General features: G+C 49.6%; 1 protein-coding gene and 1 long non-coding RNA gene across 5 annotated transcripts; one reads left to right on the top strand and one right to left on the bottom strand.

The window, feature by feature from the left end:
• Positions 1-9,699: 9,699 nt before the first annotated feature.
• On the bottom strand, positions 9,700-10,744 carry TSSK6 (testis specific serine kinase 6). The gene has a single exon (XM_064433879.1). The coding sequence runs from the start codon at positions 10,674-10,676 to the stop codon at positions 9,768-9,770; it is 909 nt and encodes a 302-aa protein (XP_064289949.1). The 5' UTR covers positions 10,677-10,744; the 3' UTR covers positions 9,700-9,767.
• Positions 10,745-10,774: 30 nt separating this feature from the next.
• Positions 10,775-18,677, top strand: LOC135308648 (uncharacterized). 4 transcript variants are annotated; one of them, XR_010369026.1, is made up of 5 exons: positions 10,775-11,005; positions 11,680-11,732; positions 14,595-14,733; positions 17,127-17,288; positions 18,296-18,677. It is a non-coding gene; the product is annotated as an uncharacterized LOC135308648 (long non-coding RNA). The 4 variants fall into 4 exon arrangements; XR_010369027.1 differs by having other exon boundaries at positions 17,127-17,267; positions 18,296-18,675; XR_010369025.1 differs by lacking the exon at positions 17,127-17,288 and having other exon boundaries at positions 10,778-11,005; positions 18,296-18,662.
• Positions 18,678-25,410: the final 6,733 nt, after the last annotated feature.

Below are 25,410 nucleotides of genomic sequence, written 5' to 3' on the forward strand. Positions count from 1 at the left end.
AAAAATATTAAACAAAATGGATCCTAGCAACTGGAAGACTTGTATTTATAGCTATTTCTTGCCTAGAAATGGCTGGAAAAGTAAGACTGAGGCTGTGGTTTCACATTTCAGCATGAGCTGAACCACCACATTCCCTGTCACTGCAGCACCATGGCCTGGCCCTTCCAGGACCCTTAAATGAGCGAGGACCATGGGCTGCAAGGCTGTCACCCTGTGACAGGAGCTCCCTGGGGGACACAGGTCCCTGTGCAGGGTGGGACAGGGGAGAGGACATGGGATCTGTGCCTCTGGCGTGATGCACAGCCATGCACTGGGAGAGCACTTGTACTTTCTGCACCCCTGGCACGTGTCAGGGACTTCACAAGCTCTCTTAGAAGATGCTGTGTGTCAAAATCCCAGGTTTTCTGACTTAAGACAGACACACATGCCAGAATTTTTCCAGCCATTCTTTGAAAACAAAAAGGAGAGGAAGCGGTGGATACAGATCCCACTGCAATGTCACCATCTCAAAGCGTGGTTCAAAGTCTCTCTGTGCCCCGATGCTGACTTTGTTACAAAGCAGACCCGGGTTTGTACAGCACTGGCTGGGGAGTGCTGGGAGCAGCAGGGCACGTGTGCTAATGAGCCCAGCACTTGGCAGCCACGCAGGGAAGCCAGACGTGCAAGCCAGCGTGAATGCAGCCTCCTGTGCCCCTGCACCACATCCGCCTGGGCCACTCAGGGAAATGAGGGATGGACGCGACATTAGTGGCTGTGTGAAACCTTCCCCCTCCCAGATGATGACAAAATTCTCATCGGCTTTGCAGGGGCCAGAACGTTCTCATGTAGGTTTGCTGTGCAGACACCAAGCAGCTCATTGCACGGCTTCCAGCTGGGATCATAATGTCATTTCCTCTGCTATTTGCCTGGATTCCTTTTTCATATGTTCCCATTCCCTCCTCAGGCTTGCTGAAGAACTGCTTTGCTAATTTACAGTTTACCTGCCAGACAGCTCTGGTGGAAAGGCTGCTCTGGGTTTCCCAGGAAATTATTGCACTAATCAGAGAGCTGGTGCGCACGGCTGGCACGGAGCAAAGCACGCGCCTCCTCTTCGGCTCCGTGGATGCTACATCCACTGTGCAAGCTTTGGCAGGAGTCCTCAGGCTGGCCCGCCTCCAGGGCAAGGATCACATCTCCTGTCCCTAGGGAATGTGGAGTTTAAATCAAAGCAGCTCAGCGATGCGGGGAATGTGCCACCAGCAGTCCCTGGCTGCGCCCTTCTTCAAAGCAGGCGGTGCCCGCTCTCCCCACGTGCTCATGGCAAACACAAGCAGTGCTGCACTGCCAGGGCTCCACACTTGGCTCCTCCAGCCCGCTTTCTACGCACAGCCTGACACTGGTGTGAAGATGGGAGGAAGGAGAAGAAATGTGGAGAGGCAGCGCAGTGCTGGCACGCTTTGAAAGCTGTTCTTCGTTCCAGATGTTCTAAATCACATGTGGAGAAGTGTTTGTGGTCAGATGCTGCTTGAAACTGATTGTTGATAGTCTCCTGAGACAGCCTGTGACAAATTGAATAATAAAAATGCTGAAAATAGCATAGTTATTCCCTGGAAAAGCAAAGTTCCCACAATCCAATGAGCTGGGAAAGTTGTTGAACTTTCTTTGGACACAATGTGCTCTTTTTCTGTGTGTGTATGTTCTTCAGCTTTCCGTGGGTCTTTGGGCTTTTTCCTTATGACCCTTCCTCTTCTTGCGAGCTCCAGGCAGCCACGCTTCCAGCCTCCCCAGCAGCAGCTGAACTGATCACCAGCCTCCACCCTGAAGAGCAGGGTGTTTCACTCCATGAACTCCATGGATGAGGTTCACTCCATGAACCTCGTCGTTTGCTCCCTGGTGTCATGGGTTGTGGCAGGTTTGTCTTTGTAGGACATTTTCCTTAAACTGCTGGGAGAGCTGGCTCCCAGGACACCTATTGCCGAAATATCCACCACAACAGCCCATCCTGGCCAGCAGCAGTCCTCTCCTGGCCTGTGCCATCGTTGATTCCTTTCCCATTAGTCCACTTGTGGCACTGCAAGGCACAATCCCGACCTTCCATCCTCAGTGCATGGGCAACCAGGGACAGCCACCATGCCAGGGCTTGGTGCTCTGTGTATTCTCCCTGAAGCGGGAGGCTTGAGGTCAGTGAGTGCCCCAGGAGTGCTTGGTGAGGGCAGGTCCCTCTTGAGAACTTTGTAGTTTAATTAGTGGAAATGAGGGTTTTGGTGGTGAGAGGAGATTTGCTACAGGCTGCTTATGCTGCAGTAGTAAATTGCATTTCTGGTGGCAGAGGTGATAAAAGCCATGGCTAATGACAAGATTTGGAAATGTTTGGAGTGCCCAGAGTGAGACTGTGTGTGCTTTGCTAGCCACCAACAGTCCTTATCATTTGATAGATGCTAAATGCATACAAGTGGCTCGAGTCTGTCTACTACTAGAAAAATGTCACCATTACTAAAACTACCCTTCTGTGTGCTGATTTCTCCGATACTGAATTAGCTATAGATCCTGTCCCTATTCTGGCATGAATTGCAGATCTGCAGGGACTTATAGTTGAAAATTTCATGCCAATAGATTTAGGAGAAGGTCTTGCAAATATGGGCTCATCTAAGTGATGCCTTGTGATGATCTTTTTGTGGGTGATGATTTTGACCATAGCTCAACATAGTAATTTGCTTTATCTGACCATTCATTCTGGAGACTGGCAATGTTTGGACTTCCAGCAGAGCTCATAACTGAGGTCATCAGCATTTTAACACATGCACTCGGGTAAAGTCCTGACCCTACGTGCCAAACTCTTCTCTGATGCTTTTTGTTCAGTGGAATATTCCACTCACCCACCAACCTGCTTACCCAGACCTCTGCTGGTCCCCTGCTGCCAGGCAGGTCACCAGATGCCCATTTTTGTGTCCTCCCTGACTGCAGTGGGGCTGTGGAGCTTTGTAAGTGAAGCATCTGCAGTGCAACTACTCCTCCCCCACATAAAAATCTGAGGCGTGCAGAAAATTTGGGGGTAGAGTAAAACCAAAGAAATGGAGCAGGGTGCAATGAAAAACACAAATGTTTTAGGAGTGTTATAGCCAAAATATGAAAGGCTCCAGTTTCGCAATGAAATTAAGTTTGTGCTGAGCTGTTGGTCTCAAGTTTAGATCCTGCATGATGTGTTGAGAATAGCATTTGCAAAAGATTTAATCTGCTGACAGGCTGGAGCTCTGTCCCAAAACCACCAGCACAGTTCTCTCCATGACTGTCTCCTACCAGGCACTGCCTGAAATAGTCTAACAAAAGACAGAAGACTGGCTGTGCTTTTTCTGCCACGAAGATGAAATGCAGAAGATGATGGCTGCAGAAAAGGCTGCAGTCTCCACTGTAGTTTTCTCCTGGATAATCTGCCCTGAGTAATGTCTTGCACTCACATCTTCATGGTTAACTGTGCTGCTGAGTCAGAAATTATTGTGTGATCAGCTCAAGAAGTACCTAAGTGACTGTGCTGCTCACCCAGGCTGGCTGAGCCCTGCATCCCCCTGTGCCCCACTGCTGTCCCACAGGCTGCCCATCATTCCCCATCCTCCCTTCCTGGGCTTAGGAGCTCTGTGCCTGCCTGAGTCTGGGCCACCCCGGGTGCTTTCTTCACCAGCAGTAGTTTTCTTCCACATGGACACAGTGGTTTGTGGATCTGTTGTTTGTTGGGACTCAATTTTGACAATTCTCCCCGTTTATATGAACGTGTGTGTTTATTTGAAGCTGGAGTGTTTTTATGTGAAGCTTGCTAGTAGGTGCAACCCTCCCGTGGGTCCTTCTTCCAGCAATTCCCTGGCTCCACCAATAGTAAGTAAATTGAGCTCTCGATATTGGAAAAGATAATTGGCTGTGTAATGCACAGAAGGCAAAATTGCTTTCCTCAGGATGTATTCATCAATTACAGCTTGCCCCAGATGGTGCAGCCTGAACCATTTTCTGGACAGGGAGAAATATGTGGAATGGAAGGGAAGCTGTTTTTGTAATAAATGACTAGGTGCATATGTGCATGACTGCATGGTTTAGTTCTTCCATAATAGGTATCCTATTAACATGCTAATGAACATGCAAACAAGAAGCCAAGGATTATCATTATTTTTGAGACAATAATGTGTATTTTGGGGTTTTTTGCCTGTAATTAATGAGAATGTTGTCTGGTCTGCTGGTGTCCCCTGGCTGGTTGCTGCTCAGCAGGAGGAGGTAGCAGCCCATGTGCTGCACAGATCCTGCCTCTCCTCTTGGCAAACCCGAGCTTGCCCCCACCCACCAAATCCTGCCACGTACTTGTGGAGGAACTCCAGCATCTCACCAGCTTCAGGCTGGCATGCCGAGGTCTGAGGTAGCACCAAAGCCAAGCCAGCTGCAGTGAAGGCTCCATATGTATTTTTAATGAAGGTTTTAATGGAATGCTGTGTTTCTCCGGAGAATGTAATGACAGCACAGCGCTGTGCAGAGTATTCTGACAAAATGATGCTGCCAGTTACAATTCCAGTGGGTGGCTGCAGCATGTGGAGAATAAGCAAAGTGACCACATGGAGGAGGAATGGTCAGAGATTACTGAAGGGCTTGCCTGGAGGGGCTCAGCTCCCACAGCTACTATTTACTTTAAAATAGTGTAGTGGGACTTGAGAGCTCTCAGCGTTTGGTGAGATCCATCTTCTCTGTAAATATATTCCTGTGAGGGTGCAAGGTGGTCTGTGACCCCGTCGCTGGCCTGGTGACTCTGCTGACATGTGGCCACTGACCTTGTCACATTGTTGGTGTTAAATGGGTCTGCTAAGGGGCATTTAATTAGCTTCCTTTTATTTTTTTTCCGTTTTCCCCTCAAGAATCACTTGTGTTGTAAATCACACTGAGCTGTGCTGCTCAGAAATGCTCCTCTGATTCTGGGTAATGCATGAGGCAAACATTCCTGTGGTGTCTCACTCTGCTCCTTGTGAGGACACCTACAGATGGCACAGACCAAGAGAAGGTTCCCTCCTGTGACCAAGGTGCCTCTCATTTATGAAGTGAGATCTTCTGAGGAAGACATGATCAATAAAAATATGACAGCTGTACACAGTATCTGTCCCAAAAGGGCTCCTGTGACATTTAAGTGCTACCTGAATATAATGAACATCTGCCAGCTGAGAGGAAAAAATAACTCCACAAATGTCTTTCAGGGAATCTGCTGGTTGCTGCTGTGGCTGATAATAACGTGAGAAGGAATGAAGGAGCACAGACACCCCACCTCTTTACCTTCAAAGAGAAACACCTAACAGCCACGCTCAGGTCCCTGTGTCATGCTGCCTCCTGTAAGAGGAGGAGTAATCTCCAAAATGTAATTAGCAGATGGAGGCACTGCTTGGTGTCCCACTTTTTAATGGGTCTAGAAAATACAGTTATTTATCACCCTTGCAGTCAAACTCACAGAGAAGTCTGTGTCTCTCTGAAACAAAGAATAGCTGTCACCTTGTAGCACCAAAAACTGTGTGTTTGTGGGATCACAGGGTAATTCCTGCAGGAGGGCAGGCTGGAAATCTCCAGCCCAACGTGCTGCTCAAGGCAGCACTCTCAACTCTGAGACCAGACCAGGGACTCTGCCCTGTTCCAGGCCCTTGGAAACCTCCAGGGACTGAGATGCCCCAGCTGGGGGCCACTGTGCCTGTGTTGTATCCTGTGGTGTGAGTGCCTCCTTGGCCCTTCAGAAGGGCTGTTAAGTGCAGTTAGGAAATTTGGATCCCTTATTCAGGACATGGGAAAGAAGCTCCACCCATCTGTGTTTGTAGTGTATTTCCTTTCATTCATTTACAATATAAAATGAAGTTGATCTGGAAGCAGTTTTGGAGAGGAAAATCATATGTCTTTCCAGACCATCAAATATTGTTGATTTTATTATTGCTTGAAGACAGAGTCATGATCTGGCCAGAGGAAAGTTTTGAACTGTAATGTGAAATGAAATCCCTTTGGCCTGAGGTGAGCCCCTTAGCCTGTGCACTGTAACACAGGGAGAATAATATCTACCACTTGGTGCAAGAGCAAGGATGAATGTGTGCTAGGTGCTGTGAAATGAAATTATTATTCATGGAAAGCTTCTTGTTTGCAAGGAAAGTTATGTGTGCAAAGACCCCCTGGATCCTGTTCTGTGGTGGGAACCTCTTGTTAGCATTTTTTTATTGCGCTTAATATAACCAAAAGGCTCAGGACAGGAAATTCTCCCTCCATATCTCTTCTGGCAGACAACTAAGTGTAGAGACCTGCAGAGATGATGAAAGGAGAGGATGAGGAGATTTTCAGCTGAAGAAGGGCTGACACAAAGTCATGGAGACCCATAACTGGGTGCAGCGGGCTCCAGAACAGAGCCAGGAGGATTCCAGGCTGGAGAAAAGGCTGCTGGCACTGCAGGCTGCAATCATGGAAAGGTTAATGCATTCAGGCAGGGCTGGGCTGGCTCAATTCCCTCTTGGGAGCTTTGCCTCTGCAGGGAGGCCGGGTCATGCAGGTAGAGCTCCTGGCTGAGCTGCCACGGCTGCCTGGGCTGGGTGACTGGAGCAGGTCACGGAGCCAGGCTTGGCTGCAGGCACACATGGAGAGCCCTGGGAGAGCCAGCCCTGAGCTGGGGCAGCAATGCCTGAGGTGTTTGATTACCCGGCAGTGTTTTCCCACAATTCATGAATGTACTTATCTCCAGAGTTGGGTAATGGGTAGACTTTCAAGCAGCTGAGTCCTGAAGCTTATCAGACACATCAGCCGTGGCCTAAAATCTTGAAAGCAAATTTTGCGTTGTTGAAAAGAGAGCTTTAATGTCAGCATGCAGTGAATTACCTCCCTTCCTTTCACTTGCCCAAAATAAAAGCTGTATTTCAGGCAAAGTGATGCAGAATATGGACAAAAGAACAGGGGGAGAAGAGTTATACTAAAGGTCTGGAACATGTCTTTGAAATTTATAATGCTCTTTTAAGATTAAATGGGGTAAAATTGCTTCAAGATGATCTCAAGAAAACACTAAACACTCTATTCTGCTGAATGTCCTTTTAAGAGTCCCTCTGATTTCAAGACACATGTCTAAAAATCTGAAAGATCTTCCAGTGAGCCTGTCAGTGACCCAGGGCTCCATGACAGCCAGCAGGAGGGCTGTGGATGGGGAAATGCTCACACCATGCAAGGGGCCAGTGCTGGCACAGCACACAGCTGCCTCATACAGGCCCTGAACATTTACCTCCTTAACCTTGGAGAAGGATTAAACAGCACACAGTTGTTTGTGTGGATTGCTTGGTGGTCAGGTTCCCCACGAGAAGTTATTTATTCGGTGCTGGTATGACACAGGACCTTTCATTTCCAGGTTGCACTGCACCAGCACGATCCACACAGCCTGGGCAGGACAGAGTCACACTGCAGGACGAGTCTGGTGGGGCTGATCAGGATATTGGTAAGCCAGTGTGCTCAGAACATGCTTGTTCTGAGTCCAAGGGCTGTCCCATAAACACAGGGCACTGTGCTCCGTGGCCAGGACAGTGGGCCTCAGCTGCCATAGTCAGGGAAGGGACACTTCCACCAACTGTGCACCTCCCAGAAGGTTAAAAAAGTTAAAGGTTAAAAATTTCTACCCTCCTGAGGAGGAAATAAGCTCAGGGAAGCACCAGGCTGAGCACATGCAGAGGCCTCTGGAGGGGAGGGGTGCTGGCAGAGCCGTGAGCCTCTGCCTCATGCTGCTCAAAGCCTCTGCTCCTGCCCGCCTTCAAAACTGATATCCCACTGGTGCAAATTAGATAAGAATCGGCTCGGGGTGTTTAATTGTGATTTTTATTTTTAATTTGCATAATTAGTCGTGTAATGGGCTATTTTTGCAGCCTGGGGACTGCTCTGAGGTCGTTAGTGCTGGCCCTGGGAGATCACCATCTGTCTGCAGAGGGCGAGGGCTGGGGCAGCCTGACGAGCCTCCTGTGGCTCCTTCAGAGCCCTCCCCACTTGAACCCCAGTTGCTTTGCCAAGCCACCCAAGGGGGGACAGCCTCACAAAACATCAGTCATCAGTGTCCTCAACAGATGCAGCCGTTTAGGAGAATGTGGTGCTGAGGGGAGATTAATAGGGTCTGGGTTGGAGAATGACTCCCACTGTGTTAGCTCTGTCTTCAAGGAAAGAAAATTGGGATGGAGCAAAAGAAGAAAAGCAGTGCCAGGTTTGTGCTTCCCAGGTTGTGGGGAGGTACCTGGAGGCAAGCAAGGCTGGAGGGAGGCAGTAGATGGAGGTGAACAGGTACTTGGAGGTCCTGGGGCATGGATTGGGATGAGACAGGGTGGCTGGAAGGAGAGTAGAAAAAGAAGAATTGAGCCTTGCTGAAAATTTCATTACTCTGAAGTCCACCTCCTTGCTTCCCATGTCCTTTTGACACCTCTCCTTCTTTTCTATCCCCTTCCTGATCCTTCCCAAGCCTGTTTCCACAGCCCAGGATGGCCACAAGACACCCTTTGTATCCCATCACTCTGTCTACTTTAGACTTGGCTGCTGCTAGTTCTATTTTGCACCTGTGAGAAGAACAAAATAAATCTTCATTCTGGGGGTGGAAAAATTCCCTGTAGCCTGCATGCTGAAAAGCCTTGGGCTGGCTCTGCTGCCACATCTTGTTCTACTTAAACTGCTGCTTTTAATAGACCCAAAATGTTTGCCTTGGGAAAGGTGTTTCCAGCTCCTCCAGCAGAGCCACGTGCACTGGTTTGTGGTGCCAGACATGGCCTGGCCCCAGGCCGTGCTGCCAGGGCTCTGCTGGGTCAGATCACAGGGCACCATCACCATCAAACCACTCAACTGGACATTTCCTCTTAGACTTCAGTCCACTGGAAGCTGGAGATTGTTTAGAGTGCAATGTCTCATGAAAGCACAGTTCAGATGCCAGCTCCTACCTTTAATTAACCCTTTAAAATGGGACTTGCCCATAAGGATCCATAGAAGATTTTGGGGGTTGCACTAAGAGTAATTGGTAATTTTTAGCATTGAAGCTGGGCAGCAGGAGTTAAAAAATATACTTTTATACTTTTATCACTTTTTTCCTTACAAGTTCTCCATGGCCAGTGGCATTTCTCACCAAGTATCTTTTGGCAGACTTTTCAAATATTGCAAGGAATAAATATCTGAAGGATGTTCCATGTTAAGGTGTGGATCTCAAAGCCACATCAAAACATTTGGCTGAGTAATGCTGTCCAGCTGCCTGCACAAATCCTAGTGTGACTTTAGGCTGCGAGTGTCACTGTGGGCTTGAAATAGTGGCAGACAAAAAATGCAGCATTTCCTCTGCAGCAGTGATTTGTAGGACTACTGATTCTCCCCTCCTACCTGCTTAAATAGAGTTTGGTGGTGAACAAGGCTGAGAAGAAGCCAAGGCCCCTGTGAGAGCAGCTCTCCTCCCACAGTCCCTGTTCACTGAGGAGCAGATTGGGGTGCCTGTTCCAGAGTTTTGGTGTTCTGGGGAGCGGGCACCATGATGGGCTGTGCTGCAGCACCTCACCACCCTGCCCTGGCAGCTCTGCATGGCTGTTGTGTCTCAAAACCCAGCCTGCAGTGGGCTGCCACTGCTGTTTTGGGATCTGACCACCTCCGGAGAGCACACGGCCTTGCTGGTGCCTGCCACTCCATCAGCTCCACACACAGGCACCCCTGGGCCTCAAAATAATCGACAAACCATGGAAATGCTCTTTCGTGGCAGTATTTATTGCACCGAAGTGCTCTTCCAGAATCTTCAGGAAGGGCTGTCTCCTTCAGATGTCCCCGTTCAGCCAGCGGTTCTTGGCTATCTGCCCCGCGCCGGGCCGGGACGAGGGGGTGTACTGCAGCAGCTGGGTGATGAGGGCTTGGCAGGGCTCCGGCAGCGGGGGCAGCCCCTCTGGGTACATCACCCCCTTCTTCTGCAGCTGGGGCATGCTCTGGACGTTGGTGTCATCAAAGGGAACGTTGCCGACCACCATCATGTAGAGCATCACCCCCAAGCTCCATATGTCGTACTTCTTGGCGTCGTAGGGGATGCCCATGAGCACCTCGGGGGAGGCGAAGGCCGCCGTCCCGCAGAAGGTGGTGCTGAGGTCCGGGTACCCTTTGAGCTCCTTGCTGAAGCCGAAGTCGCTGATCTTGGCGCGGCGGCCGTCGGCGGAGAGCAGCACGTTCTCGCACTTGAGGTCCCGGTGCACCAGGTTGCGGTCGTGCAGGTAGCGCACGGCCCTCACCACCTGCACGAAGATGTCCCGGGCGTTGGGGGCGCAGGGCAGCTTTCCCAGATTGTCCAGCATCTGCAGCAGGGTGGTGTCCATGGCCTCCATCACGATGTAGAGCTTCCTGTTGCAGACCTCGATGAGGTCGAAGACGCGCACGATGTTGGGGTGCTGGATCCGACGCACGATGGAGAGCTCCCGGGGCAGGAACTTGAAGACGACGGCTCGGGACGCTCGCTGCCGGTCCACCACCTTGACGGCCAGGGGCCCCTTGTGTTTGCTGGAGGTGGCCGCTTTCACCTTGGAGAAGCTGCCCTCCCCTATCGTCTGCCCCAGCCTGTAGCCCAGCTCGTTGAGGATCCTCTCTCCCCCGTCAGACTTTGGCATGGCCTGCGGTGCCGGCGGGCTTTCTTGGACCTGCTCTTTTTCCCCGGCATCGGGAGGCTGTAATGTCTGCTGCATGGCAGCTGCTCGCCTGCACAACAGCGGGCACGGCAAACAGCCCTCGCTTCCACGCCCCACCCGGGCATTGTGACGGGCGGAATGTTGTGTGTGACAAGTCCTCTGGGAGGTGACGTGGGAGTCCGGGGGTCCCCTCTGCCCAGGGGTGCCCCTGGCATGCCTGCACAGGGACACAGGGGACAACTCTGCTGGGGCTGGATGCTTTAGAGCTTTCACCCTTTCAGCCTCTTCATCTGAGTTCTCAGCACAGGGCTGTGAGGATGGAAGTTCAAATGTCAGCTTTCTGGGGTCAGGGACCCATCTGGGGGCCTACACCAGTTTTGTGCACGGTATGGATTCTATTAATATCCAAACTACACAGAGTGGTACAAAGGAGTGACTTCTACTGGTGCTAACTGTGAACCACCTTGGCTGCCTATAAATTTTGACTTCTTTGGTGATGGTGCACAATGCTATTACATTACTAGGGAGGCTTTCTGACCTTTTGTGGGGTGGACAGGGAACTTTAAATGCATCTTTCAGAAAAAAAAAAATCAGCTTTTTCCTTTCTTGAGCTTGGAATTGCTCTTTATCTGTTTTTATCAAAATGATGTTTTAGAGACTTACAGAGATGTGAGACTTGAGATCCTTCTCAGACCTTCTGTAACTTGCATTTTAAAAGGTTTTAGTCCATTTTAGTTGCTATAATGTGGCAGTCAAATTGAGAAGAGGGGGCAGCTGGGCTGGGCCAGAACAGCCACTCCAGAGCAAGGCATCCCTCCCATCACACTGTCTCTCAGGCCAGTGTCAGCTCCTTCTTCCAGGTGTTGCATCCTCGGCTTTCACAAACAGTTGTTTCTGGTTTGTGCTGTGTTTTTCAAGCTGCTTGAGTATCCTGTCCTCCCTGTGGAGCCCATATTTGCTTTCCAGCTGAACAAAGAAGCCTACGACCACAAAACCCCATCTTCCAAAACACCAACCCAAATGCTATTTTTAGTTTTTGAATATATGTTTCATTTTGCAGGTCAGTTATAAAGAGGAATGGTGATCAGCTGAAGATGAAAGAAAATCTCTCTTGTGAGTCCATCTTGCCATTATTCTGAAGTCACTTGGGGGAAATTAAAGTGGCTCAAAGCTGCAAACATGGGTCTGTATGTGCTGCAGGGGAGCTGTGCTCTGAACTAAGAGCAAGTAAAGCAGTCACCATGTGGTGTTTTATCTGCTTAGAGGCTGTGGGTCCACACCAAACCACTTTCCCATTTCAGATGTTATTTCTACAGGCCAGTTGGAAGTATGAGAATTCAACATGCCATGGAAATGTGGTTGCCAGGCATGTACCACCAGGAATACCGTCAGGCTGTACCAGCAGGCATGTTTGGGCCTTCAAACAAATGCCCCCATATTTCTTATTTCTGAAGTGGATCAGCAAGAAGCCATCTCAGAAGTCCCTGTTCAGAAACTGCTGTTACTAAACACAAAAAAATCCCACCTAGCAATCAGCAGGCAGATGCAGAAACCCATTTTGCTGGATACGCACGATTTCCTGACAAGTTTAGCCCTTGAGTCATAACCACAGTGACTTCAGCAGAGGTCTGAGCTGGACTTTTCAGAGGAGCTGGGAACTTTGAGATGGCTAAACATAACTGAACCAACGTGGGCATTTTTATGAGGGGGAAGTGCTTAGACCAGGCTTCCCTTCCCCACTTACTACCAAAGGACCTCTGGAAAACACCACTGCTGCTCCCGGGAATAGAAGGACATGTGCAGACATCTACAGGGGCTTGGCTGAGGCTCAGAATGGATTTTAAAATAGGAGTGGGCAGTGACATCACAGGCACCTTCCTAAAACCCACAGGTAAATCCTCACTTATGGGAAGCCCCTTTGAAGGCCCAACAATAGCAAAACCAGAAGAGGGAGTGTCCACACTGATGTGGAAAAACCAAAGTTGCAGCTACAAATCAGGCTGCAATGGTAAGGAGCAATGTAGAGGAGTCCTGTGCTGCTGGTAATTCTTCATCTGCTCAAGGGAGCAGGTCACTTTGGGAAAGTTTTCTGCACACTTGGCTGAAGTGAGCAGTTTCAGTCTCAGTAAGCCCTCCTGGGAGCCCAGAAAAAGCCTTGTGCAGTCAGATTCTGCTGGAGCATCCTGGGGGGGGAAGGCTTGAAGGAGCTAGGGAAGCCAGCCCTGGTTTCCCAGGGAGGAAGCAGCTATCGAAGCAAACACTCCCCCTCCTGTATGCTCCAGGCTGCAGCTCTGCAAGCTGCTGTGGCTGCAGGCATCACTGCTGTGCATCCCTGAGCTCCTGCCCTCAGCCAGCAGCGTGGCCTGGACTGCTGCAAACAGCCCCAAAGGCAGGCAGCAAGAGCCTGGGATGAGGGGGTTTGGTTTGGCAGGGCACTGCCAGGCAGAGGAGGAGGAATGACAGCTGAGCTCAGCTTTCTGTGCTGCCCTTAGACCGCAGAGAAACAGATTTTTTTGCTTGGTTGGCTGCGGGTTCAACCTTTATTAGTATAAAAATGCACCCAAAAATCTCTTTTGCTTTCAATCCCTGCACCTCAAGTACTGCTACCTGTCATATAAATATTTAGGTCACACTGATATACTTTAGTAGTGTACTCACTACCAACATATATTAAAAATTGCTGAGCTTCTGAGCTTTCTAGAGCATTTTTAGCATCAAAGCTGTGTTTGTAGAACTCACTTTTTCCATTGCTCTGGTTAATGAGAGCAATCAGAAATCAGGCAGCAATTACTCTTTTGTTAAGTGTGGCATGTGAGCAGGAGGAGCTGGTCTGCAGAGGTACAAATTACTGGAGCTCACTGTCAGGGATTTTGTTATGGGATGTTTCTGACTCTGGTGGCACTGTTGTGCACTGTGCACCAGCCTGGCATGCAGTTGGTCCCTCGGGCAAGGGGCTAATCAGCTCCTGGAGGACCATCCCTCCTCCTGATCAGCTCCTGAAGGACCACCAGGTAAGCCAGCCTTGCTGGGAAGGTAATGCAGCTGGGGGGCTCTGGCCTCAGGCACCGTGTTCCACCACCTTGGATCGACTGGAAAAGAGCACACCAGCCATGACTTCTAACAGAGGAGGGGCTTTTTTCTTTCTCATCACCCATACAGATATTTTTTCACTGATAACTAAGATAGTTATCAGTGTCTTTTGGGGGGGCTGCTCTCCTGCTGAATGCCATTGAGGGGGCACTGCCTCAGTGCAATTGCTGAGATCCCAGCTGGGATGCACATAGCAAACCAGGCAGCTAACGGGGGGCAGTAGATCATGCATGCTTTGGGAATTTCCCTCTCCCTGTAAGCCCATTGCCCCGAGCCCTGGGGGCAGGCTTGTCAGAGTCTCACATGCCTGCCATTGATCTGATGACAGACTGACGCCTCCGGGGCAGGGATTTCACTTGAGAGAGGACACTGTTGAGCTTAACGTGGGTCCTAAGTGTAGCAAAATACAGCTCCTGTGGATGCAGATGTCCAAGAAGCCACAAGATACCATATTTTTATACCTTGTGCCATGGGGCTGTAAGTTACAATGTGTAGCATGACCTCTGCACTTGCACAGGGCCCCTGAGATTTCTTTAAATACCTCTATTTCCATACAAGCAGAAATATTTTGCCCAAGGGCTGCAATGTTCAAGACCTGTCAGGGGATTCCTAGGTGTCCAATTTGTGGCAAGTCCATGAGCAGACATTATTTCTTGGCGCTCTGTGAATATGGGAATGGGCAAACTTCTGCACAAGAAGTAAAAACAATGTTAATGTTTTTGCTTTACTAAGTCATTATAGATAGCACAAAGGGTAACCACAGTTCTTCCCAGCAGATGCTGAAGTTACCAAGATCTTCTTGCCAGCAATGGGCAAACAAAAGTTTTCTGGTTTATCCTGTATTTGATTTTATTACTTTTAAAAGTATGTTTGTTGTACTTTCAGAGAGACTGCTGGTCTGAAAAGAAGCACACTGCTCACAGCACTATTTTCCATCTATCTGGGTGCTGCAGGTGCAGAAGGCTGGTGAAAATTCTGCACATAATTCTTCTGTAGTCCCACAGAGCTGTGCTAAAACCTCCAGGTATGGGAGGGAATAAGCCAAGCTGAGGCCAACCTGTAAGAGGCACAGGCAGTGAAGAAAATGACACTGGGCAAAAACTCTAATTTCAATAGTGATGTTATTTGCCCCTTTATTGCCAAGAACCCTTCAGTGTGGCAACTGATCACTGGTGTGGGTGGTATCTGAGCAGCTGAAAAGTGGGGCAGATCCCATGAACAGCATACTGAATCCAAGCTGCCAATCCAATTGCTGTCATTGCCATAGATCCTTTTCTGCAAAATCAAGATGTCTGGGCAGCTATTTTAGGCACTGGTGTTGAACAGACCTTGTCACTGAACTTTGATGTTGTGTGCCTGCACAATGGCACCCTAAATTTGGCCATGGTGCTGTGACTCCTCCCTGGCAGCAGCAGCAGTGCAGACATGGGACAAAACCAGTCACAGGTAGTCAGAAAGCTGTGCTGGGCAATGTGCTGGTTTTGCTGCTTCTGTCTTCCCTCTCACATTTCAAGGACTGGTGTCTGTTTCAGATACTCAGGCTAGGTTGGGGTTTCTATCCCTTTGGCAGGTAAGGAGTTTTGGGACCTCACATTTCTGGTGTTCAGAAGTGGCTGTGACCCTCACAGCTGTTGGCCATCACATCTTGCCCTTAGCCTCTTTTCAAACAGAATAAACTAGTGAAGCTGGGTGTGGGACTAGTACAAAGTCTCCCAGAAATTCAGCAGGATGAGAAGAAAAACACCAAACAGCAAACTTAATGGATATCCACTTGATTAACCAAGGTTTTTCAGACACTGGAGAGAAACCTGAGGCCAGCACTCATGTGCCAGAAACATCTTTTCATGAAAATTAGAATTTCAACTGTGTGAGGGACATTAAATGGGTTTGTAAGCCATCAGAGGGAACAGATTCATGGCAACAGGCCATACTACCACCTCTTGGAACAGCTTGTGAGTGCCTCAGTAGGTGCCAAAGGAGAAGAAAAATAGGAGGGCTAATGGGCTGCTCTGCAAAGAGGATTTTGCAGCTGGCATCATCAGGCCACACCTGCCAGGAGTCTCAAACCTGAAGGCAAAAAACTCGAGTGAGAGGGAGACAAAAGGGGCTAAGCAGGCAGTGACAAGTGAGTTGCTGGAGGAGCAGGAAGACTCTCCTGGCAGGTCTGCTTCTGAGAGGCTTTGTACCAAAATTCTCATGGAAAGAGGAAGCAAAGTGAGATCATATGCCTCCATCCCTGCAGTAAGTGGAAAGCCATGCCTGGCATGTCAGAGCAAAGGAAAAGCAGCTGCACGGGGAAGCAAGCTTTCCTTTCCAGGGCTGGAATGCCTGCTGAGAGGGGTAGGCATGGCTGCAGAGAGAGGGGAGCAGAGGGGCACTCAGCCTCAGAGCTCACCACACCCTTTCCTGGCTGGAGGTGTTGATCTCCCTGTGTCTGTCCAGAGGGCTCCTTCCCACCTCCTCCCTTCCGAAAGCTGGGAAGCTGCTCCTCTCCTGGCACGTGCTGCAGAGCTTCAAGTGGCTGATTCCTGAGTGCTTCCCAGGGAGAGCCTCCGAAGGGCAGGGCTGTGCAGCACCCACAGCCTGCTGGGCCAAGGGAAGCACTGAGCCTGCTCTTCCTGCCCGTCCTCAAGGCTGGAGAGAGCCCAGGCAGCCTGCTGAGGTCCCCTTGGCCGGGGTAGGAACTGGGCTCCATGCTGCACATACATGGAAGCCAGGAACGTGTCCCTGCTCTTCTCGTTGATTCGGGATCCACAAAAAACCTCTTTTGTAGCTGAAAGATGAAATGCCTCCCAGAGCTGGTGACTTGCTTATCTGTGTTTGTGTGCCTGCTGTCTGTCCCCAGGCAGGGCTGGCTGGTTCTCCCTCATGGCTGGCAGCCCAACAGGAGGGAGAGGGCTTCAGGAGAGGATTTAAGCAAGGCAAAGCTTTCACAAGCCACAGCAACGGCCTCTTGGGTTAGTGCAAATGGAGTTGGAAGTGGGTGGCAAGGAGGGCTGAGAGGAAAGCTTCTAACTCCCAGCTTTTCTCACCACATCAAGTTGTGTCTGTTAAATCCAAATATAATCTAGAAAAACAGGTAAGCATTTTTTGTTTAACTATCCCAAATGAACACCATTTCCATCTTACTCTGATTTTTACTTACCTGCCTGTGGAGAGCATGATGTGTTAGAAAGAGATTTAGTTGTCTGGCACCTATTGTAAGTAATTTGTGGCCAATTAGGCACTGCAGAATTTGGTCTGTAATTAGGCTACAACAGCCTATGGTTGGAAAATTGATGGCAAAGTTTTAGATCGCTGATGTTTGAATGCTTTCAAGTGGTATGGATGTTATCAGTGGCTGATTTCATGTGGAGTCATGTGGTAAAACCTTTCCAGAAGGTGCTCCACATAGCCCTGAAGTGGCTTCTCCTACAGGTCTGGTGAGCCCTGGATGAGCCGGTCGGGGAGGACTGAAGGAGGGGACAAGCTAGACATGCAAACCTTCACGGAGAGAGCTTCAGAGCTGCCAGGAGCCATGAGAGAGTTCAGACTGAGATCTGGAGATAGCAAAGCCAGGTTCTAAAGTGGCAGAAGGAGGTGATGTGGGACCAGACTGTTGGTGTGCGCACATCAAAGGGACAGGGAGACAGGCAGGCACTTTGGGAGCAAGGCTGGAGGCAGCTGAAAGGCTCTGGGGCCTGTTTGCCGAGCAGACACCAAAAATACTCCAGCCAGCACCTCACTGCACAGGCCTTTGTGGTATTTGAAGCTGAAACTGCCCGAGAAATCAAGCAAGGAACTATCCGTGACCCTGGGAGGGAAACTGCCGAGGGAACGGAGGCTTATCACACCCAGCTGCCATGGGATGGGTGCTTTGGGTGGGGAGTGAGTACAGCATTACCTCAGGGTCCTGAGATTGATCTCCAGTACAGCCCTGCTCACACCAGCGGCAGATCTTGTGTTACATTGGCTGCTTTGCTTTCCAGCAAACCGGGCTTTTTGCTGCTTTCCTGCTTGTGGATTTCCCTAAAAGGGAAGTGAATCCATCCAAGGAAGAAGCCAGGTGCTCCCCTTGCCTGCTGGCAGTGGCTGTGGGGCCAGGCTGGCCTGGAGGGATGGCATTCCTTTGCCCCACTGTGAGGGCATATTATTTATATTTATTAATTATATATTATATTATGTATTTATAATCTCCTAGTGCCTGAGACAGGAGGAATTCACAATATCACAGTGCCCTCTTGGGGGCAGGTGTTCCTTGGAAATAGACCTTTGTGATTCGTGTGCTGAGGAACTCATGGCGTGCCACTCTTTATTCTAGCAGCTCCTGCTGCTTGGCTAAATCATGGAATTTCCCACTGAACAGCCCCTCCTGGAGAAGAGCTCAGAGTTGGGCCTTGGGTTTTTATTTCATTGCTATTTCTCTGCTGCTGATCTGGACTTTGAGTTTGAAGTGACTGGGGTGAGGAGTTCCTGAGTGAAGATGGCAGTCTGCCCTCAGAAATGAAACCTGTCTTGTTTAAACCCTGTCAGATCACTGGGTCCCAGCGAGAAACAAATTGTTTTAACAATAGCTTTAATTAGCTGGTGTTTGTATTCCTTCACAGAGTGCTCCAGTCCTGCTGCTAGACCTGTCTGCAAGCCGTGGCATCTCGCGTACAGGAGTGTGAAGAACGAGTGGAGCGTTAAATAAGGACGTGGATAAGTGTGGCAATTCCCTGCTGACTGCCAGGACAGCCTGCAGAGCGGGCACTGAGGACAGCCTCTCTTCCCCTCCAGATTTTGCTGTGCCATCCTTTGTCAAACGTGAAAAAGAATCAAAATGTGAATAAAAGCACAACTTCCAGCAAATATTTGGGATGATCCTGTGGAACTGTAGCTATATCACAGCTAATATGACTCTCAATGTCCTCCTGTTGCCCTCAATGTTCTGTCTGTAGGATTCTTAAGTCCAAATCCTTTGCCTGTACAGTGGCCACTCTTGACTCACACAAATTGGGCTCTTCTCCCAGGTGCTTGTGAGAGGGCAAGGGGAAAGCTCAGCCTGAAGCTGCACCAGGGAGGTTCAGGCTGGATATTAGCCAGAATTTCTTCTCTGCAAGTGATTAGGTATTGGAACAGGCTCCCCTGGAACGTGGCAGAGTCACCGTCCCTGGCATGTTCAAACACTGAGCAGATGTGGCACTTCACAATGTGGTTTAGTGGGCATGGTGGCATTTGGTCCAAGGTTGGACCTGATGCTCTTGGAGGTCTTTCCCAACTTTAATAGTTCTATGAAACAAAAAATTATTATTTTTTTTTCTAATGCAGACCTATAATTTCCATGATTCCTTATGTTTGTGGTGTTATGAAAGAACCTCTGTTTTAAGGAAGATATGAAATAACAAGCCTTTGCATCTGTGACAGTTTCTCCTGCGTGAGTGGTTTTGGGGGTTGGTTTTGTTTTCTTTTGTTTGTTTTTTTTGAACAAATTCGGCTAAAAGTCTGTCTGTGGTGAGGATTCAGTTGAAAAAGATGTGCTACCTGGCAGAAGAGTTCATGACCCTAAAAGCTGATTTTTCTGCAAAGCCAGACTCCAAGACTTATGCTGAGTGCTTCCCTAGCTTTTTTTTTTTTTCCCTTTCTAGATCTAGGTTGCTTCACATCAGAAACAGAGTTTTACTAAATGCCAGCACTAAAATCTTGTTCTGGGCTCAGCCAGTCAGTCTTTCATGTTGCTGCTTCTCCCCGTCCCTTTTCTTATGTCATTATGTCCCTAAAGAGAATGCTTCAAAGGGCAGCCCTTGGACATCATCCAGCAACACCAGACAGCACGGTCAGTTGGAAAAGATGGAGCATGGGGCAAAAAAATCATGGTATGAGCAATATTTGTCCAACTAGGTGCAATTGGGAAATGCTGGGACAGACCTCCTTCTGTTTTCCTGGGTCAGCACCCTTTTTTAGCTGGGATGGGGGAGAAAACCTTGTGTTTCTGAGCACACCTTGCTGTGTGTGCTGAAGCCATTTAGCTTGCAAAAAAAACAACTGGCCCCCCAAATCCCTGCTTTCTTTCTAAGCTCTGGCAAGGTGGGACACAGCATCTCTCCCGTGCTGCCTTGGTTTCCTTGGCTCTTGCTTGGCCTCAGCCTCTATAAAGGCTTTGCCTGCTTTCATTGTGCTGCTCAGCAGCTCTGTTTTAAGGGGACGAGTTGTTTGATTGCCACTTACTGGATCCTCCTCCCAGATTGTTGTAAATTCAGCAAGATTGAACTGGGCGGCCTGAGAGGGCTTGTGCCAGGCAGAACTGCAGCTGAATATTTTAGAAGAGCATCTCTATTTTACGAAAGAAGCAGTGCTTTTGCGGACAAGGGAAGAGAATAGAGGAACCTATATTTGAGAGGCTGTGGTGGTCCTGCAGGGCAAGGCCTTGGCACCTGGAGAAGGATAGCTGCTGTCAGGGACATGCTTAAATCTGCTTGGTTCTGGCCAGCCTGTGATCTTTGAAAGTGCGTGGGGAGCAAAGCTGAGCCATGCCCTGCAGGCAGTGGGTCTGGGCACAGGGTGAGCATGACAGGGTCTTCTCCTGCAGCTGCTGCCAGGGCACTTGGAGAGAAAAGCAGCATTGCCTCTGCCTCCAGCATGCAGGCTCTGCCTCAGGAGCAGGCTTTGAATTTTGAGCAGAGAAAAGCCTCTCCTGTGCAACTATCTTCCCCCCTCCCAGTGGGTTTCTTAATACAGATTTCAGAGAAAACCACTGATTTTTTCAAAAATTTTTTTTGAGAAATAAATGTATTCAACACCCTTCTTTTCCCCTGCTCTCTCTTTTGCTGTCCTACCAAGCCTATATCAGCGGGTTGCAATGGTAGCAACTAAGCAGAAGTGCAAAGATGACACCTCTGGGTTCTTAGGCACTGCTGGAATTCTGGCAGTGGTGGGAATCAGGCACAGCCTGTTTGTCAAGACAGGAAACGTTTTATTTCTCCCAGATATCTGTCTGGCAGGTAGGTGTGATGGAGAGAGGCAGCTGTGTGATCATTAAGGTGGCATTGTCTCCTGTGTGCTCTTCCTTCTCCAAGTCACTCCAGTGTCCTGAATGCACAGCAGGAGTGATGAGGGAGCCTTTCATCAGTAACTGTCAGAGGCAGAAATAAATAACTTCCAGTCATATAACTTCACTCAATTTCTATCTGCTTGTGCTGGCCATACCTTGTATTTACATCGTACCACCAGAAACTATTTTTAAATGTTAAAATTTAAATGAGCACATGGTCCTGCAGGCTAAATCTGTTACCAGTGATAACATTTCCACTGCAGTTTGTTTTGTAGTGCCTCAAGAAAAGCTACTGATTGGAGTGATTTATTTCCAATCCTAAGAAAAAAAAATAGCCTCGGAGCCTTTGTCAGCACCAGAGGAAAAGCAACCATAGTGCTGGGCAGGCGGTGTCTGCAGTCACGGAAACGACTGATAACAACTTTCTCATCTTATCACTTCACAGATTTTCTTTTTTTTTTTTTTTTTTTTTGCTATAGGATGCAGACATGAAAGAGTCTCTAGGGTCCTCCTGCCCTACATGGGAACTGCAGCGACTGTCCTGGCACAGCTTGAGAAACTGGTTGTCTTAGTCACTGTGTAAGACACGGCTGATGGATGAGGCTGTAGAGAGGAACGGGGGTGGAGGGAGAACTGCCTGAGATGCTGTGTGGGGTAACTTAAACCCACAGCACCTGTAGGCACACAGTTTGTGGTGATGGGGAGTGGGGCTGAGCCTCATCCCCAATGGGCACAGCTGTGCAGGACAGGTGAATAACATTGAAGGTAACGAGCCATGGAGTGCCCAGGGGCACTGAGCAACCACCACAGGGAGCAGAGGGCACGCAGGGGCAGGGCATCAACAGGAGGGGATAAAAGCTTGGGCTAAAGAACAAGAAGGGTGCACCCTTGAAGCCTTCTGATGTGGTAAGGTGTTACTCTGTATGGGTTGAATCTTTCTCAAATTGTGTGGTGATACCCTGTGTGTTGTGGCCATTTCAACTGTGACATGTGCTGTGACAGGCACCTCTGTGTTTCATTTCACTCACGGAACTGAGAAATTAATTATTATCCTGTGCACATCTGGGCACAGCCACTCTTGGGTCTGATTGTGCTCCCAGGCTGGCTGGTCCCTAAGGAGATAAGGCAGTAGTCATCCAGAGATGCTTCAGGTCTTTGGCATTTACCAGTTCCTCGAGTGGCTTCCCATGTATGCTGCACAGCAGCAATGACAAGATTAGACTGCTGTCACAAACAGATTACTTTCCTGTGAGAAATTGGTGTGGAATCAGCTGAGAAAGCCCCTGAGGGCCAGTGAGTAAGGAAGCACCACCACTGACTAAAACCTCACCAAATTGTGTGGTCAGGCTGGGATTATGTGCAACCATCAGAGAGGCAACTGGTGGTGGTTCTCTTTCCTTCTAACATCCACTTTGGTAGGTTTTTTGCATCCCTCAGTGAAATGCATCATCCCTCTACAGATTTTACAGCCTCAGTTTCTGAGAAGCAATATTTGAAGGAGAGTTTCTGGGTCTGAACTGCTGAGGGGAGAAAAAAAAGTCTGTTTAGGTGATGTGGACTTTTTGTATCTCTTTTCCTGACTTCTCCCACTAGGAAAATACTCTTTATACTTTTATAATGAGGGGAATTTCCCACCTAGCTGCCTCGTTTTCAGTTTGGATATTCTTTTGCTTCCTTACTGGCAGACACAGCCTCTGGCAAGGGAGAAACTGCTGTTTCTCCAGCCCCTCTGAAATTCCTCCTCACCTCTCAGAATACCAAACATATCTGATAGCTCAGGCTTGATTGCAAGATCAAGTAGTTTGTCCTCAGGCATGGCAAAAGGCCCTGGATTATGAAATCTTCAATTATTCTGCTGACAGGGTTTGTGGATTCTCGCTGTGCTGCTGTGACCCCCAGTTGGGAGATGTCATCCTGGGAGTGGTCAGGAGAGCACAGCAAGTCACTGCTGGTGCTTTCCAGGCAGGGCATTTGCTCTCTGTAGCCCCTTTCCCCACTGTCATTTAGGAGCATCTGATTTTTAGGCACTCTTGCTGCCTCTTCCTAACTCCAAAAATAGGTGTCTCTGTTTAATTAATTATGCTTACTTCTTCTGGGTGCATAATTGCAGGAGCCAGGTGAGAGTGTAAGGTATTTTTTGCTTCCTCATCTCTTACTCAGGACTTCATTAACGGCAGCTGATTGTCCTGTCCCCACATCCCTTGCGTGCATGATTTACAGCCTCTTTCATCACAAATTACTCAGCTTTTTCCTGCTTCTTTCAAGCCTTCTTGTGTTAACCACGGGCAGATGACGGTGGCTGGGCTGGGGTTCTAGAGATGTGTGAACAGAAGCAGAGTATCCTGCAGCTCCCTCTCCTGTGCCTGCCTGAGACACCCCCCTCCCTGCATCTGCTAAGCCAGGAGGCCCCATTCACAAGCTTCCTTGTGGCTGTGAACCTCAGATTTTCTTCTTGGAGCAGCCTCAAAAGGCATTTCACTTCCATGCTTCCTAGCACAGGGCACATTGTGGGCACATTGGCATTTCCAGCCCTCTGCCATAAGTGTTGGAGGGAGGCTTCAGTTCCTCAAACCCTCACATAAAGTGTTCTGGGGAAACTTTGCTGCGTCCTTTCCCAGTTTGTGAGACATATTATGTGAATTTTGGGGTTGTTCTGTGGAGAGCCAGGAGTTGGACTTAATGAATCCCATGGGTCCCTTTCAACTCAGGATATTTTGTGACTCCATCAGGCTACTGCAAGGGACAGGGAAGAGCACTGGAAAAATCTCTTGTCCAGCCTGTCTGCTCTTGTGTTCATGTTGTGCTGAAAAAAAATCAGCTGCTGGGTGTTGTCATGGTGTTGCCTCCTGCTTTACATTTCACATTGCTCTGCACGGGCAGATGTCACCTGTTTAATTCCTAAGGTGACTGCTGCCAGAGCTGTGATCCCAGCTCATGCCCGAGACCCCAGTGGTGACACCTGATGTAAAAGCCATCCCCTGCAGCGCTGCCCCTGCCTGGAGCACCACCCCTTAGGCAGCCTCTGCTGTGCTGCCTCTGCCCATCACAAACCTGAGTATTCAAAGTCAGAGCCTTTGACTGAAACCAGGAACGATGTCTGCTCCCTGCTGCCTGCCTGAGCCCTCCTGGAGAGCTGCACCCAGCCTGGATGGGGCTCTGCAGAGGGCTAGGCACCCACCTGCTTGCTGTGCAGCATTTCTCCCTGCACAGAGTCCCTGCTGGGCAACACAGCTGCTGCTGCAGATTTCCATGGGATTGCCTGTCCAGGGGCTCGGAGCAGCTTTTCTCTGGTTAGCAATGAGCAGCTTTCCAGTGGAGGACATCCCAGCTGCTGCAGGATGGGCACAGGGAGGACTCATCCCCCTTGGCCACAGAGAGAAAAGGTGGCTGGGCTGGGCTGGCTGTTGAGAAAGGATGTTTGTGGCCATGCTTCATGCTGGCAGCCTGTGTGGAGGGTTATCATTTATCACCTGTCCTTCAGAGCCTGCTCTACACCCTTCCTTTGGGGAGTCAGGGCCACTTTGTAATTCACAGGGTTTGGCATTTGTTATGAATAGAAAGTTGTAATTTTTTTTTAAGTTTCAGAGTTAAAAAAACCAAGCCAGACCGAGTCAGACTTCTTTAGGTTCCCTGCGAAGAAAAGCCCTTAATCACTCGTTGATGGTGGGTGATTAACTGATTGTTTCCCTGATGCTGGCTGCATACCAAGAAGATACCAAGAGAAACCCTCCAGGGTAAAGAGACAACCCTCCAGTGACACCAGAGACAACATGCAAATGAGAAACGCAGTGCACCCTGGATTGTTACAGTTTTACAGTTTTTATAAGAAAAACCCCTAAAATCACGAGCCAATAAGTGACTTAGAGTGACGTCTGAGGATGGGAGCATTGTCCCGTACCTGCTTGAATCTTTTTGTTTCTCGCCCTGACCTGAAAAGAAACTGATTAAAGAGACCCCCCGGGTTTCTAAACCAACAAACCAAGGACTCAACGACTCTCCCGTGAGGACAGAGTCCCCAGTTCTGCCTGCAGACCAGCGGACAGAACTGCATCATCCTCCTGCCTCGTGCCACGCCTGGGAGCAGCGGCGGCGAGGGCGCAACCCGTCGATTTCTTCCCACCTGAGCTGATTCTTCTTAATAAAGGCATTAAAAAGGAGAAAGATCTCCTGCCCATTTATTTCAGCTTGGGGGCTCGTCCGGGATAGCCACGCCTGAAGAGGACACCAGGACTGGGACGGCCGCCCACCCTGGACCTGCAGGACAGCTGGCTATCAGGACCAGAGAAGATCGGCTTGGGACAGTGACACGGAGCAGCGTCGGATAGGTGAGAATATCCGGCGGCGGGAGAGGGAGGCGAGCGAGTGTGTGTGCGTGAGACGAGGGCCGGCAGCTCGGCCCCTCGAAGCGAGTGAGGACCCCTCAGTACCGCGGTTCCGCACCCCCGCGAGGGGGCCGGCCGGGAACAGGGGGAAGCGAGTGGAACTGGTGATTGAGGCGCCTCCAGAGGGGTAAAGAGGACCCCCCTCCGGGCGTGCGGAGGAAATAGCTGTGTGAGTGGCACGCACCCCACAGGACCCCCCTCCGGGCGTGCGGAGGAAATAGCTGTGTGAGTGGCACGCACCCCTCCGGGCGTGCGGAGGGAATAGCTGTGTGAGTGGCACGCACCCCAAAGGCCCTGATACAGGTCCTAA

Source organism: Passer domesticus, chromosome 10 (assembly GCF_036417665.1).
Source record: "Passer domesticus isolate bPasDom1 chromosome 10, bPasDom1.hap1, whole genome shotgun sequence".
NCBI lineage: Eukaryota > Metazoa > Chordata > Aves > Passeriformes > Passeridae > Passer > Passer domesticus.

What these genes read in the sequence shown, in the direction of transcription:
- TSSK6 (XM_064433879.1), bottom strand. Translation starts at nt 10,676, where the DNA reads ATGCAGCAGACATTACAGCCTCCCGATGCCGGGGAAAAAGAGCAGGTC.